Genomic DNA, 16,032 nt, shown 5'->3' on the forward strand with positions numbered 1-16,032 from the left:
CATATTTCGCCGCTATGGGTGCTGGCATAGTTTCGTGTATCCCCACCATGGTCACGCACGGAGCCCATAAGTACCAAACTCATAAAATTTTGTGATATTTATTTCTTCAAAATATTTATATTTTGTAGGTACAATAAATGATTTTCTCATTTGTTATCCATACATAATAATTAGGGTGTAAATAAATAATTATTGATTGGCATAAGATTTATGTTATTTACGTTTGTTTACTCTTAATATTGTCTATGAGTACGAGTGTTTGGCTGTATAGTAATTTCCAGTCGCGTCTAGTCTATCAAAATGTAACTAACTTTGCAAAAAAATAAGCTGTGTCTAAGATAGCAAACCGATTGTACTTGAATTTTTTCTTACATATAAAAGGACATTCAAGATTGAAATCTGGTTTGTTGATTTGGGAGGGCCTAGGGAATTTTTTAAACAACTGTACAAGGTTTAAGTTAATAAATAAATGTATTATTTTATTTGCAAATAAGCCACAATTCAAGTTTGAAATTAAATTTACTTGACGTTTCGATTCATTTCTTCTTCTTCTAAAGGTGCCTATCTTCTGGAGATGTTGGCAACCACATTTACCCATCTTATTCTATTTACAGCAGCTCGAAATAGATCAGTTGACGTTAGACCAGTCCACTTTCTAAGATTGGCCAGTCAGGATATGCGTCTACGTCCAAGGCCTCTCTTGCCCTCAATCTTGCCTTGTAGAATCAACTGTAGCAGTCGGTATTTATCATTACGCATAATGTGGCCGAAATAAGCCAATTTTCTGTCCTTTGCGGTGTTAATTATTTCTTTGTCTTTTCTTAGCCTCTGGAGAATAGTTATATTAGTTGTTTGGTGTATATATGAGACCCTCAATATACGTCTGTAGCACCACATTTCAAACGCCTCTAACCGTTTTATGGCATCTTCTGTCAGACTCCAGCTTTCAACTCCGTAGAGGAGGACACTAAAGACGTAACATCTAAGAATTATTATGCGTATATTGATATTTAAAGACAAGTTGCACAGAATCTTCCTAAGACTGTTAAAAGAGCTTCTGGTTTTTCAATACGAGTTTTAATTTCGTAGCTATGATCCCAAGTATCCTTAATGTTGCAGCCCAGATAGCATAGTTTCTGTACTCTCTCTAGGGGTGTATTGTTTACGGTAATTTGGGCGTTTATGTTGGTGTTTTTACTAATGATCATTATTTTTGTCTTCTTACAATTTTGTTTTAGGCCGTATTTGTTACATGCTTCTACAACATTATCCATGATCCTTTGGAGCCCCTGCGCACTATTTACCAGCAATACTGTATCGTCTACAAATCTACATCATCATCATCATCATCATAAGTGGCTCGACAATCCGTTGTGGATCTTGGCCTGCTCACAAAGAAGTCGCCACTCCTGTCGATTCCTGGCAACTTCCCTCCATCTTCTGACCCCTAGAATTTTTAGGTCTTCTTATTTCGTTTGCGAGAACGTTGTAGGTTAGACAGTCCGATTTCTTTCTTTGTAGCTCTCATAACAAAAGGTTTTTTACAGGGTTGGGTAGTTAACCCAACGCCTAACCCCCTTTTCGGAGGGCCATTTCACCAGCTCTCGTCAGTTCCCGACCCAACTTTCCACCCGGGTTGGATACCGGATCTCCAGTTGGGTTCTCGGTTTACAGGGGACACCAGCGTGAAGGTGAGAGTCGGATTTGAGTAGAAGAGGCTTAGTGGAGTAAACTGGAATTAACTTCATGTTTTCGCATTCTACCCCTTTATCCCCCTGTATCGTCTGCATATCTAATATTATTATAAGTTTTTCATTCACTGCAATACCATCTTCTGATTCGTCCAAGGCCTCTCTAAAGATGTTTTCATAGTATGAATTAAATAATGCTGGTGACAGTATGCAATTTTGTCTAACTCTTGTTCCGACTGTGAAAATTTCGGACAGTTCATTTTCAAATCGAACTGTTGCTTTGTGTTGGATATATAAGTTTGAGACGAGTCTTACATCCCTAACATCGAGTCCCGATGTTTTTAGAATATCGATTAGTTTTCAATGTAGGACTTTATCAAACGCCTTCTCGAAATGTATGAAACATGCATACACATCGAAGTTGACATTCCTGGGTATATATTAGAACTTGCAAGCTGAAAAGTGCTTGCCCTGTTCCGAGTCCTGCTAAGAATCCAAATTGGACTTCACTCAGCTGTTCTTCTAATTTGGTGTATATGCGCGAGTGAATGATAGTAAGCAGTACTTTAAGTACCTACATAACTCATCAAACTAATTAATCTATGCTCTTCACATTTTCTAGCGTTGACATTTTTGGGAAGTGGAATGAATATTGATAGTAGCCAGTCTTTTGGTAAGTAACCAGTCTCATATATGTTGTTGAATAACTTCGTAAGAGCTGTAATTTGGTAGGTGTGCCTCTAATAGCTTTAAAATTTCACCATGCACCTCATCAGGTCCTGGTGATTTCCCATCTTTAATCCGCTTAATTGCCATAGTTACTTCTTCATTTGTTATTTCTGGGCCGTAGGGATTGTCTATTTTATACGGACTTCATGCAGCATCTTCGAATAATTTTTGCATATATTCTTTCCATCTTCTTAATTTATCTTCAATTGTAGTCAAAATCTGGCCTTCGATATCTACGACTATGCCTGTATTGCGTTGTTTTTTGGTGTTCTGTACTTATTTAATCTTTCAATTTCCGTACATTTCTCCATCAGCCATGCTTCTTTTGCCCCTTTTATTTCCCTTAGTGTACTCTTATGTAACTTTTTGTATTCATTGTCGTTTCTGCCTTTAATTTCCTCGCTCTTTTATCATCTGCAATATTTTATCTATCATCCATTCTTGCTTCTTTTCTCCTTTTGATTTAAGATATTCATGCGAAAGTGTGTTAATAGATGTCTTCATTTCATCCCATTGTTCTACTATGCCACTAAGAGCGTATTCAACTATTTTCGCAAAATTCTCATTAATCTCTGTTTTTACTTTTTCCTGGATGTAATTTTCTTTCAGTAGTTTTATATCTATCTTGGGCCTCATTTTCTTATGAATTATTTTGAGTCGTATGTTGATGTTTGCAACTAATAGACTATGCTCTGAGAAGACATCGGCGCCTGGATATGTTTTTGTTGAGGTGACAGAATTTCTATACCTTTTGTTTATGTTGATAAAATCAATTTGGTTTCTTATGATTTTCCCTGGGGTATCAGAGGGTGCTTTCCATGTATAAAGCCTTCTTGGATGTAATTTAAAAAATGTGTTCATTTTCATTCATTCCACTTTGGAAATCGTTAAATACAAAATATTAATAAATTAAACAAATTTTGATTTTGTTGCTTAGTAAAAAATTCTTCTTTAAAATATTATTAATTTTATCTGACTCATTCATATTCACAATTCAGACATATCTTGTACATTTTTAAGTATATAATCATAATGACATTGCCAATATTTGAGCAAACGCAAATAAGTTGCGTTCCTAGGAAAACTTTATTGGAAGATAGATTAATTATAGATCATTCGATTACATCTACATGAAATCAACTTAAGAATATCCGTCAGAAAAAAATCATACCATGTGATTTGTCTTTAAAAAAACAACCACATGCAATGATGACAGTAATAAAAAATTTAAACTTTCATATCTCGATCACCATATAGCTAAACGGGACAAAATTTATCTGATCTAACAAACTTTTTACACGTTAATCGATACTACAAATGCTGCCAAATCTTTTTATGAATATTTAGACATTCTGACAATTATTCTTCTTGCATAAAAAATTGGAATCGTTTAAGAACCGTTCGAATAAGAATAGCTTATTAACGAACTTCAAATATGCAGACAACTTGTGCGGTGGTTTATTGTTACAACAATTTACAATTCAATAGAGTATGACTTCGCATGTATTTGTGATTGATAATAATCAAGAACGAACTATCGCTTTTGATAAACATCAGTTTTATCAACAATTTATGTTAAAACGCACCAACAAATGATTTCTGTCGAGGTGTTTTGTTATGGTAATTTTCTGATTTTTTAAATGATTTTCCTTTCATAAGGAATATACGTATACAGGAAATAACCACACAAAGGTACGTTCAAGCATTCTAAATGATTTATAATATGAAATAATGTAGTCAGACTATTGTAGTATGTACATTTAAAAAAAATTTAATTTGGTCGAAAATTAGAACAACGAAAACAAAAAAACTAGCATTAAAGCAAAACTAGTTATTCATCCCTGTGGTTAAAAGTCATAATCCTCTATTATTAGTCATTGATTGTTAAAATCTATGGATATTTAAAATAATTGTAACAACTGAAAAGTTGAAAAAGAACTTAAAAACTAAAAAAACATATACGCCATAACAAACATGCAAAAATTATATTAAGTGACAAAAACATACATGGTATCCAGAAACTCTCCTGAAAAACGAAAACAGGAAACAGGAGATTCCTCAGATAATTTTAAAACAAGTTAACCCAATTCACCTAGTCCGAAAATGCTTCCTAAGGAGCTAGAGCTCGTTAAAAATAGCGTCTTTTAATTATTAGTTATAATTAGTTAACTCTTTTAATTATTAGTCGTTTTGAATAAATGTCGAACGCTTCTAAAATTTAGAAAAACTAAGACTGGCATATACTTATTTATCTTCCAGAAATAAATCGATTCCATTAATTATGAATTTCTAGTACCGGTCATAGGCGTCCGTTTTGGGTAGGGCAATGGTTATTTTATCGCATAACCTTTTTTGTCTTTAACTTTTAAGCATTTTTCACACTGTATTGTTAAATTGTGAGATAGACCACTATACTAAAATGTACTCTTACTTTAAGTCTGTAAGGTACACTGCTTTCTAGAAAAATAAATTTGAAAATTTTTCGTTTTTGAGTTTCAAAAAAAAATTTGGGAACATTTAACATTTTGTGAGAAAAAAAATTTAAAAAAAAACCTATTTAGGAAAAGAAAAACTGGTACTTTTATTTATATTCCAGAGACAAACCGATTTCATCAATGGCGAATTTCTAGTACCGGTCATATACGTCAATTTTGAGTAGTTCTACGGTTACTTTATCGGATAACTTTTTTCTTTAATTGTTAAGCATTTTTGACATTATTAAATTATATGAGGTGTACTGGTACTAAAAGTTACTTTGGCTATAAGTCGGCAAGAAACACAGTTTTGTTTTGAACATCTTTTCAATTTTTTTTTTCAAATACCACAAACGAAAAATTTTCAATCGATTTTTCTAGATAACGGTGTGTCCTACCGACTTAAAGCAAGAATACCTTTTAGTACTAAAATACCACACAATTTAATATTTCAGTGTCAAAAATGCCTTAACGTACAAGACAAAAAAGTTATGCGATAAAATATCCGTTGCCCTACACAAAACGGACGCATATGATGAAATCGATTTATCTCTAGAAGACAAATAGGCCTAACAGTTTTCCTTTTTCTAAATACAAGCGTTCTGGAGGTATTTAAAAAACTAATTACTAAGCGCCATCTTTAAAGAGCTCTAGCGCCCTTAGGAAGCAGCATTTTCAGACTAGATGAATTTTGTTTGGTTAAATGATCTTATATATAGAAATCAAATGAAGGATAGAGAAAGCAAGATCTGCATTTTAAAAAATAGCAAAGTTGTTCAAATGTCATGATTTGTCGATACCCATAAAAGTCAGATTAATACGATGTTATATCTTTCCTATACTGTTGTAGGGAGTTGAGTCGTGGACTCTCACAGACGCCACCTGCAAGAAAATTGAGGCTTTTAAGATGTGGCTTTATCGTCGAATCCTGAAGATATCTTATACCGACCACATTACTAATGAGGGTGTTTTGCTGAGAATGCAAAAAGAAAAAGAGCTGTTAATCAAAATAAAAACAGCCAAAATCGAATACCTCGGTCACATTATGAGGAACAGTGAAAGATATGGACTGCTGCAACTGGTCTTACAGGGAAAAGTAGAGGGAAAGCGAGGACCAGGAAGGCGAAGGATTTCGTGGCTGAAAAATCTACGTACGTGGTTCAACACAACCACTACAAATCTTTTCAGAGCAGCAGTGTGCAAAGTACAGATTGTCATGATGGTCGCCAACATCCGAAACGGATAGGCACTACAAGAAGAAGAAGAAATTATCTTAAAATTTTCTGAGGAATCTCCGGTCTTCGTTTGTCAGAAGAGTTTCTGGACACCCTAATATACAGATCTTGTTTCGAGATTTATTTCCAAATCGGTATCACCGATTTTACAACATTAAAAAAATGGTGAAAACCTTGAATTATCCATGTCGGTCAGTAAACACAACTCCTCCCTTATTGGAACAGATAACATGACAAATGAGGTATCATTCTATCTGTCATTAAATGTATATAAAATGAGGGTCTCAAAGATTGTATTAAAGGTGAAAAAAGGCCTCAAAATTCCGATTCCAGAGTTGCAACTAAAAGTACTATTTCAAAGTCGCCCAAATAGTTTCTCTGTCTTTCTTGTCGTTTCCCCATTACTGAGGATCGTGATTTCTTCCAATATTCCTAACAATGTTTCTTCATTGGTCTCTATCTTCAGCTGTTCTAAGAGCTTCGCAGAATTAGTTTACAGCTGAATTCTTTATTTGGTCGGACCATCCAGTTGGTGATCGTCCTCTTGATCTTCTCCTCGGAACGTTTCCAGAAACAATTAATCTCTCCAAACTGTGGTCACCTCTGCGCACCACGTGAACAAAGAGTTGCAGTATTCGTTGCAGATATATTGTGGACAGCATTTTTTTAATCTTGAGTTGGTTCAGAATGAAAACGTTTGTCCTATGAGCTGTCCAAGGTATGCTCAATGCGCATCATTCTTCTCCAGCACCGCATCTCACAGGCATACATTTTTTGGCGCTTGCATGTGCGAAGAGTCCAAGCCTCTGCTCCGTATAGAATATTGAGAATACAAGGGCATTCACCAGTGTCATCTTGATATTTTGAGGGATATATCTGTCTTTCCCAACTTTAGTTAGGCCACTCATCACATTTTTTGCCATACCAATACGTCTCCGAACTTCTGCTTCACAGTTACCATCGTTAGTTATACTAGACCCGAGATAGGCAAATGTGTTTACTATCTGGTATTCCTGTAACATGTTAGTCAGTTGAATTGTGTCGAATCTGTCGACCACCATTATTTTTGTCTTAGCTTTATTGATTTTCAGACCAACTTTATTGCTTTTCTACTCAACTCTTCGCAGGAGATCAAACCTTTTTTGCTCATCTGCTGCTATAAGTGTAGTGTCATCAGCAAATCTTAAATTGGAGATTTTCCTACCAGCTACTGTTACTCCACCGGCCCATCCTTCTAAAACCATTCTCATGACATGTTCACCATAAATGTTAAATAAGTCAGGTGACAACACGCATCCTTGTCTAACACTTCTCTCGGTCTTGAATTGGTTTGAGAACTTATAATCTAGTCGTACTGTCGGTATATTGGACTGGTACAGATTTTTAATAAGTGTCATCAGGTGCATTGGTGCGCCCATTTCTATTCTACAGCTTTATCCAGCTTACACAATCAAATGGCTTTTGGTAGTCAACGAAACATATAATCATAGGTACTTGAAATTCTCTATACTTTTCAATGAGTTGTCTCAGGTTCATAATTTGTTCCCTTGTACCTTGACCCTTTACAAACCCCGCTTGTTCCTGAGGTATTTGGTAATGTAGATAGGTTTTAATCTGTTTTTGATGATGTGTAACAAGATTTTACTAGCATGTGTTATTAGTGACAGTGTGCGGTAGTTTTCACATCTGGTAGTAGTTCCTTTTCTGTGTAGCGGTAAATAAATTGAGGTACACCAATCAGACGGCAAATTTTCCTGAATTCCAAACAGCCCAAATAGTACACGCGATATATTATTCGACGCAAGTTTGCAAGACGCGAGTAAATATAATACCTATATAATTCCAGTTAAAAAGTTATGACCAGAAGTTTGGTAAAAATGACTCAAAATTAGTGAAATCGCGTATCAGTCGCTGCAAAGTTGCCATTAGAGTTCAAATGTCGAGTTTCATTTCTACTTTCGGTCACATTGGGTAAAAACCTAAAAGGAAGTCCAATTGCTTGCCTATTTCTGTATTGATCTGAACTTCTAGACAAATATTATGAAATCATTAATCTCTTATAATAAAACGTATATCCTGAACCTCTAAAAGTATTAAAACTGCAGCAACAATTATTATTTTTGTTCAAAGTTTTTTTATTTGTTAACATGACCAAAGCCTCTCGGCCAAACTTTTAGCCAATTTAATTAAAACCACTTTTACATAAGACGGGGTCGTTTATTTCGATTTTATAGAAACTAAATAAATATTTTTGAGTATAAAAAGATTATTCTAATTTAATAAAAATTTACAGGGTGTTTCATTAGAAAACAGGAATACTTAAATGGTGAATATAGGCCACTGAGTTTGTTCTACATAAGTACTGCATAATTTATTGCCCCACCGAAGTTTTTAGCCGAGTTACAGGATGTTTTATCGATTTTGTCCATTTTTTCTGGATTCATAACTTTAGAACTACCCTGTATATTTTTCTGATATTTGGTAGGTACACATAGAAATTTATTTATTTAGAACCCAAACCACCCAAATACCAGAAAAAGCCAGGTCCAATTTAACAAAAAATATAACGTTATTGTGACCTTGAAACAACACCCTGTATATTGAAATTTTCAAAATCCGTTTGCATATTTAAAAAAGGCACTAAGGACAAAAATTTAGTTTATAGGTTCGCTTCAATTTTTTGCGCAGACAATTAAATAATTTTAATTTTGAATTTGGTATATTGGAATTTTTAAAAACTCCAAAAGATTAAAAAGCGGATATTCTAAACTTTTAATGATAAATGATTAAAGTTAATGAATATATACTTATTTTAAAAAGAATCAATACTTATTTACTACATTGGAACGACCCACTTAGTAATCACAAAAAAATCCTGGTCCGAATAAACAAAAAATATAAAGTAATTGTGGCCTTGAATCAACAGCCTGTATATTTTGTCAAAAACCGTTTGCACATTTGAAAAGAGCACAAAAAACTAAGTTTAATGGTCACGGGCGCCCATATAAAAATTGTTAGGGGGGGGCAGACGTGAAGATGTTGCACATTATATTTTGTATACTTTGGATAACCATATACAGTTTAAAGCACCCGAAAAGCTAGGGGGGCCGCGGCCCCTCCTTCCCATGGGGCGCCCATGTTAATGGTTAACTTCCATACTTCAATTTTTTGCGAAGACAATTTATTGGCATTAATTTTGAAATCATATCGAAATTTTAGAGTGCTAGAGTCTTTAAAAATTTTGACATAATTTCAAAATTATAGTCATTAAATTGTCTGCCCAAAATATGGAAGCGAATCATTAAACTTAGGTTTTTGTGCTCTTTTCAAATGTGCAAACGGACATTGAAAATTTCAATATATTAGAGCGTTGGTAATAAGTAGGTATTGATTATTTTTAAAATGCATATTTATTCATTAACTTTAATAATTTATTATTAAAATTTATTAATACATGCTTTTTAATCTCACAGTTCTTAAGAATTTCAAAATTAAAGTCATTAAATTGTCTGCGCAAGAAATTGAAGCGAACCATTAAACTTAGTTTTCTTGACATCTTTTCAACTATGCAAACGGATTTTAAAAAATCTCAATACACAGGGTGTTGTTTCAAGATCACAATGAATTTATAATTTTTTGTTAATACTAACCTTAATTTTTCTTGTGATTAGTAGTTAGCAGTGTGATTAGTAGTTGGTTGGTTTGTGTTCTGAATGAGACATATGTGTACCAAGTAATAAAAAAATATAGAAGGTGAGTCTGAGGTTATGGATCGAGAAAGAAATGGGCAAAATCGATAAAACACCTTATAAGTCAGTTATAAAAATTGGTGGGGCAATAAATGTAGTATATTTAGAACCGTCTTAGTGACCGCTATTTACCATTAAAATATTTCTGTTTCCCAATGAAACACTCTGTATGAGAAGTGTACAAAACGGGACAATCGGTAGTATCCCATAATCGGGAACGAATAATTATCGCTATTGATAAACAACGGTTTAATCAATGCCTTGGCATTTGAACGCACGAAACTAATGTTTGCTAACCCTGTTCAGTTAATGTAATTTTGAGGTTTTATACCCAAATGAATGTATTGTGATGGCAGAATGCTCAAAAAATAAACAAAAAGGTACGTATATAATCTACATATTTAATGTATGTAGAATTTAAATTAAAAATACAAACTTTGTGATTTAACCTTCCGATGGCCAACCTTTTTTTGTTACACGGTTGACCAAGGGGGGGAATTACCCCAAGTCAAAAATGTCAAAAATTACAATTAACAAAAAAATTAGGTTTTTTTCTTCTTTTTTCTTTTTTTTTTATGCCATGGACTGTATGTCATTCAGCCAGCCAGTCACAACATGAGTATTAGTGTCATGTGTAGTGTGTATGTTGAGTAAGTGTCTTGCTACTTTGCAAAGTCGACGTCATTAGCGTAAAACTACTTGGAATTACACATAATATACGGTATTTTACTAAACCTCAACTTCAGAATATATTTTTTATTCGTAAAATATAGGGAATTTTTTTTTATTTCAAAATATGAGGATATCTAGAATGATATTAAAGTCAAATAAAAAAATAATGAGTTAAAAATTGAAAATACTTTTGAATTTATTAAAGAAAAACATACGCTGGGGTCACAATTTCCCCCGCTTGGTCATCCGAAGGTTAAAATATCTAAAAGACAAACGTTTACAATTCCACTAAGGTTGTGCGAAATTCCGAAAACATCGGCATTAATATTGACAAATATAAATTACACTTTTGAAATGATGACAATGAGAATAAACCATAACAAATTGTAATAAAAATTACATTTTTATGTTTTGTATTGCAGTTTAAAATTCCAAAGTCGTTTTTGGTAGAATGCTCAAAAAATATATTCTTATCCCACAGTACCGAATTCAATTTTCGTCTGCAGTCTCTTGTTTGTTCCAGTCCAGTCTATTTTTTATATTTTCTTCCGTTGTTCTCTTGTTCGATATTATGAAACCTAAGTACTTTTACTTTTCTGTTCCTCTGATTTGTTTACCTTCGTCTATTTCCAGCTGATTTGTTTCTAGAGTCTCCGTTGGTAGGTATTCAGGTTAGGTTTATTTTCATCCCATTCTTTGTATATTCCTGTTCCAGTCTTCTCATCATAAAACTCAGGTCATCTTCGAATTGTGTAATCACTATTTGGTTGTCAGCAAAACTTAGGATATACAGGGTGATTGATTAGTAAGGTAAAGCTCAATAGCTCCGCTATAGTAATAGTTAGCAATAAAAGTTAATAAGAAAAATTTTAGCCACCTTTCAGCTTCACATTACAAAATTAGTTAGAATGTTACAGGGTGTTCGATAACACAGTGGCAGACCAAATTTTTGTTTTTTTTTTAATGGAACACCCTATATTTTATTTTAAATTCGAAATCCTGTTAACTTCTCCATCACAAAAATATAAAGGTTTGTTATGTTACACAGGGTATTTACAAAGTTATAACCAATTTTATATGAAAATCGTAATAAGTTCAACTCCCTGTATAAATAAAAATAAGCAAAACAACAACAGTTTATTAATGCCATATTTTTTAACGTATTGTCAAAATTTTCAAGAATGGTCGATATTGCTAATTTTCTTTATATCAAATACAAGGTGAGTCAAAACGCAAGTACATTATTTTCTCAGTAATTTTAAATGGAACACCCTGTATTTTATATCACTATTGAAAAGTACCATTACCATAATTTAATTTTTAGATAACATTCCGTATGTCTAAATTTATTAGTTTTCGAGATATTTTCATTTTTTTTTACGTTACGTTAATAATGAAGTTTATAAAATACCTCCAACAACAAGGGATGAGATGAAAAATAGAATACAAAGTGTATTTCGATGTGATATTTACAAATGCTCCGTAGAGTAAGTAGCTCATTCAATGATCGTTTTTAGGCGTACCTACATAAATGTGTTATGAGATAATTTTGAACACCTTATGTAATTAAATATTAAAAATATTTTATTAAAAGTAGCTTCTAATTTTTTCAAACATGTTTTTTTGCAAAATGTATTACTGATAAATTATAGGTACATACAAAAGTAGTGTTTAATTGTCTTCACAAAATATTGTATTTTGTGTTTGTGTGTTTTTTTGTAAAATTTATTACTAATTTTCTTTGTTTATTTGTTGCATTTACCTACATAAAAAGATAGTTTTTAATTGTTTCAAAAATGTTGCATGTAGTGGTTGTGTTTTTGTATGTAAAATGTATTACTAATAAATTATTTTTATTTCTTCATTTGCTACAGTGTTACATTGATTATCGGATTGATAATTGGTAATCTTCAATTGTCAATTCAGTCATGGCTTACTTAAAATTTAGATAAACACCTAAAATAATTTGCTGTGAAAAATGGAAATATCTCGAAAACTAATAAATTTGGGCATAGGGAATGTTATATAAAAATTAAAGTACGTTAATGTTACTTTTCAATAATGATATAAAATACAGGGTGTTCCATTTAACATTACTGAGAAAATAATGTACTTGCGTTTTAACTCACCCTGTATTTGATATAAAGAAAATTAGCAATATCAATAATTCCTAAAAATTTTGACAATAAATAAAAAAATATGGCATTAATAAACCATTGCTGTTGTGCTTATTTTTATTTATACAGGGAGTTGAATTTGTTACGATTTTCATACAAAATTGGTTGTAACTTTGTAAATACCCTGTACAACATTACAAACCTTTATATTTTTGTGATGGAGAAGTAACAGGATTTCGAATATAAAATAAAATATAGGGTGTTCCATTAAAAAAAAACAAAAGTTAGGTCTGCCACTGTGGCAGATTTTGTAATGTGAAGCTCAAAGGTGGCTAAAATTTTTGTTATTAACTTTTATTGCTATCTATTACTATAGCGGAGCTATTGAGCTTTACCCTACTAATCAATCACCCTGTATAGAGAGTCATTTCTTACTGGTATCTCCACTCCTGCGCACTTTCTTTTTCATGGTTTCAGGGTTTTCCAGGAATATTTTGAACAAGGTAGAGGATGTGGAGCAGTGCTGTAGTAGCCCCTTTGTCGTCTTAAATGGACTGCATATTGTTTGCCGTTTTGATAGCTACTTTTTTATTCTTGTAGAGTACTTTTACTGCTTTTATTACTATTCGTTGTTGAACTTCGATGTCTTCCATTGCTTTCCATAGCTCGGTTCTAGGTATCGAGTCATATTCCCTCAAGATCTAAAAAACCAGATGGGCGGATCTGCTTTTGTGACCATCCAATGCGACCTAAGACCTAAAACACAGACCGTCTAAATGTGATATAAGCATTCTATTCCCGCTCTAAAACCTACCTGGTCTTTTCCGATTTTCTCCTTGAATAATTTCTTTTAGAGGGAGGAAATATTTATCTGAGGGGAGATATTTATTAGAACTTTGCGCTAATCGCCCCACTCACCTAATCTTTTGACTAAATTGAATTAAGATAGGCTCACTCCCAGAATTGAATTTTGTTTTCACCCATTTTGGAAAAATGTGAAAACGTTGCATTATCCATGTCCCATCTGTACCAGGGACTTTGTAAACAATAGAATAGAATAGAATAGAATAGAAATATGCTTTATTGTCACTGAAAATTTTTACAGTTTTATGGACAAAGCTTACATACAGTCAAAAGAAAAATAATATCAATAACAAAAATTAAAAACTACAATTTCCTAAAATTAGATAAATCGTCAATATACATTATATAAGAGATAAAAGCAAAGACAAAAACAATTTATTGCAAAATTTATATAAATTGCAAATTGAGCATACTTACAACAAATAAATAAATAAATAAAGTACAACATTAGGAACTGATAAGTTTAAGCTAATGCGTATGAAACCCAATTTTCTTAGTTATTCATTAAGAAATTATTCTATTGAATAGTATGGTCTTTTAAATAGGTAGGCTTTTGTCATTTTACGGAACTTTGGGAAAGATGTTACAGATTTAAGTTGTAAAGGGAGATAGTTGTAAAGTTTTTTTGCGGAATATAGTATAGATTTCTTTACTAACTGAGTGGATGGCATCGGTAAATAAATATCAAAAATTGAATTTCTGGTGGAGTAAAGATGATTGGCCTTGCTGGAAAGACATGAAGGTGTTTACGAATTAAACAAACCATTTCTAGAATATATAAAGATGGAAGTGTTAAAATTCCGTGATCTCTGAAGTAACTTCTACTATGTGTAAATCTTCTGAGGCCAAACAAATATATTATTGCTCTTTTTTGCAATTTAAAAATAACATCAAATTGGGAAGCTGTACTAGAACCCCAAAAAGGAAGACCATATTGAAGATGAGACTCGAACAACCAAAAATATGTTATTTTAGAAGATGCTAATTTGAGTTCCCTAGAGACAGATCTTATTGCATAGCAAGCTGAGGCGAGTTTCTTACTTAACGAATCGATATGAAGGGACCATTTGAGGTTGCTGTCTAAAAAAATTACCAAGAAATTTTACAGAATCAACGGTACTGATCTGGCTGTTATTAAGAGGCAAAGGTTGAAGAGCTCCTTTATAGGATAATGCTACTGTTTTTTCAACGTTAAAAGAGAGTAAATTAGAGTTAGACCAGATCTTTATCGTCAGTAGATCAAAAGTTATAGTTTCATGAAGAGATGCAATAGTTGAGTTGCTCCAAGTGATACTGGTATCATCAGCAAAAGGAAATATTTCCGATCGATTTTTAAATTAGTGATGTCATTTATAAAGATAAGTAACAGAAGAGGATCCAATACTGAACCTTGTGGTACTCCACATACAATGTTTTTAAGACTAAAGTCAGTATCATTTGCTCTAACTAGTTGTTTCCTATTATTCAAGTAGGATTGGAACCAATTCAAAGAAATACCTACCTCGAATTCCATAGAAATTTAGTTTTTTAATCAAGATGTCGTGATTTGCACAATCAAAAGCTTTGGCATAGTCACAGAAAACAGTGGCAGTATAACGATTATTGTTTAGTGCTTGGTAAACCTCATGTAGTACAGGAGAGATGGCATCAGTGGTACATTTATTAGTTAAAAAGCCGAACTGATTTTGTGATAAAATGTTGTTATCAACGATAAAGGACATAAGTCGAGTTTTAATGAGTCTCTCAATAATTTTGGAGAGTACCGGTGTAAGGCAATAGGTCTATAGTTGCAGGCATTAGATTTTTCAACGCCCTTATGAAGAGGAATAATAATGGCTGTCTTTAGGCACTCTGGAAATTTACCTTTTTCGAAGGAATCATTAATTAGTGAGACGAGGATTTCCAACACATTTTCTGTGAGATTAGAGAACATTTTTATAGATGGTCCATCAGTACTACAAGATGATTTGCTTTTGATACTATTGATTGTTTGGATCAGTTCAGAGTTATCGACTGGTCTTAAAAAGAATGAATTCGAGACCTTCCTTGAATTAGGGTGATAGGAAATGGGATCTTGTTGCGGCAAAATAGTTGATGTTATATTTTTGCTCCCATTAATAAAGTTTAGACTTTCAGGATTTGAAAGGGAAAATGATTGAGTTGTGTGAGTTTTATTTCGAAGACCAAGTTTCTTTTGCAACACTTTTAGAGCTTCCCAGACGATTTTGATAATAGACTTTTTTAGCTGATTTGATAAGTTTTAGATATGTTGTCCTGTACTTTGTGATATATTCGGACAGACAATTTCTTGATGTATAGTAGTGAATCCATATTCTTGGCTGATAATAATATGTGGATACCTCTCGTAACCCAAGGTTTCCGATGTTTTGGCTTAATAGGAATTAAAGGAAATGCCTTACTGAAGATGCGGAGAAGCTTATCTAGAAAAACACTGAAATTATAGTCCACGTCAATAGAAGGAAAGTGCCACTCAGAAGTTA

The 16,032-nt window shown here is 32.9% G+C and overlaps 1 protein-coding gene across 2 annotated transcripts in view; it reads left to right on the forward strand.

Moving 5' to 3' along the window:
* The first annotated feature begins 3,995 nt into the window (after positions 1-3,995).
* Positions 3,996-16,032, forward strand: part of LOC126885908 (glycerol kinase-like) — a 208,334-nt gene continuing 196,297 nt past the window's right edge. The window contains exon 1 of one of the 2 annotated variants that reach the window (XM_050652703.1): positions 3,996-4,112. Coding sequence is in view for 1 of the 2 variants with exons in the window: in XM_050652702.1 (XP_050508659.1) it covers positions 10,228-10,258 (31 nt within the window). In the remaining variant the exon portion in view is untranslated. Of the gene's footprint in view, positions 4,113-10,141; positions 10,259-16,032 lie in introns of those variants that run through there. The other variant, XM_050652702.1, reaches the window with a different exon arrangement.

The sequence above is a fragment of the Diabrotica virgifera genome, chromosome 6, assembly GCF_917563875.1.
Source record: "Diabrotica virgifera virgifera chromosome 6, PGI_DIABVI_V3a".
NCBI lineage: Eukaryota > Metazoa > Arthropoda > Insecta > Coleoptera > Chrysomelidae > Diabrotica > Diabrotica virgifera.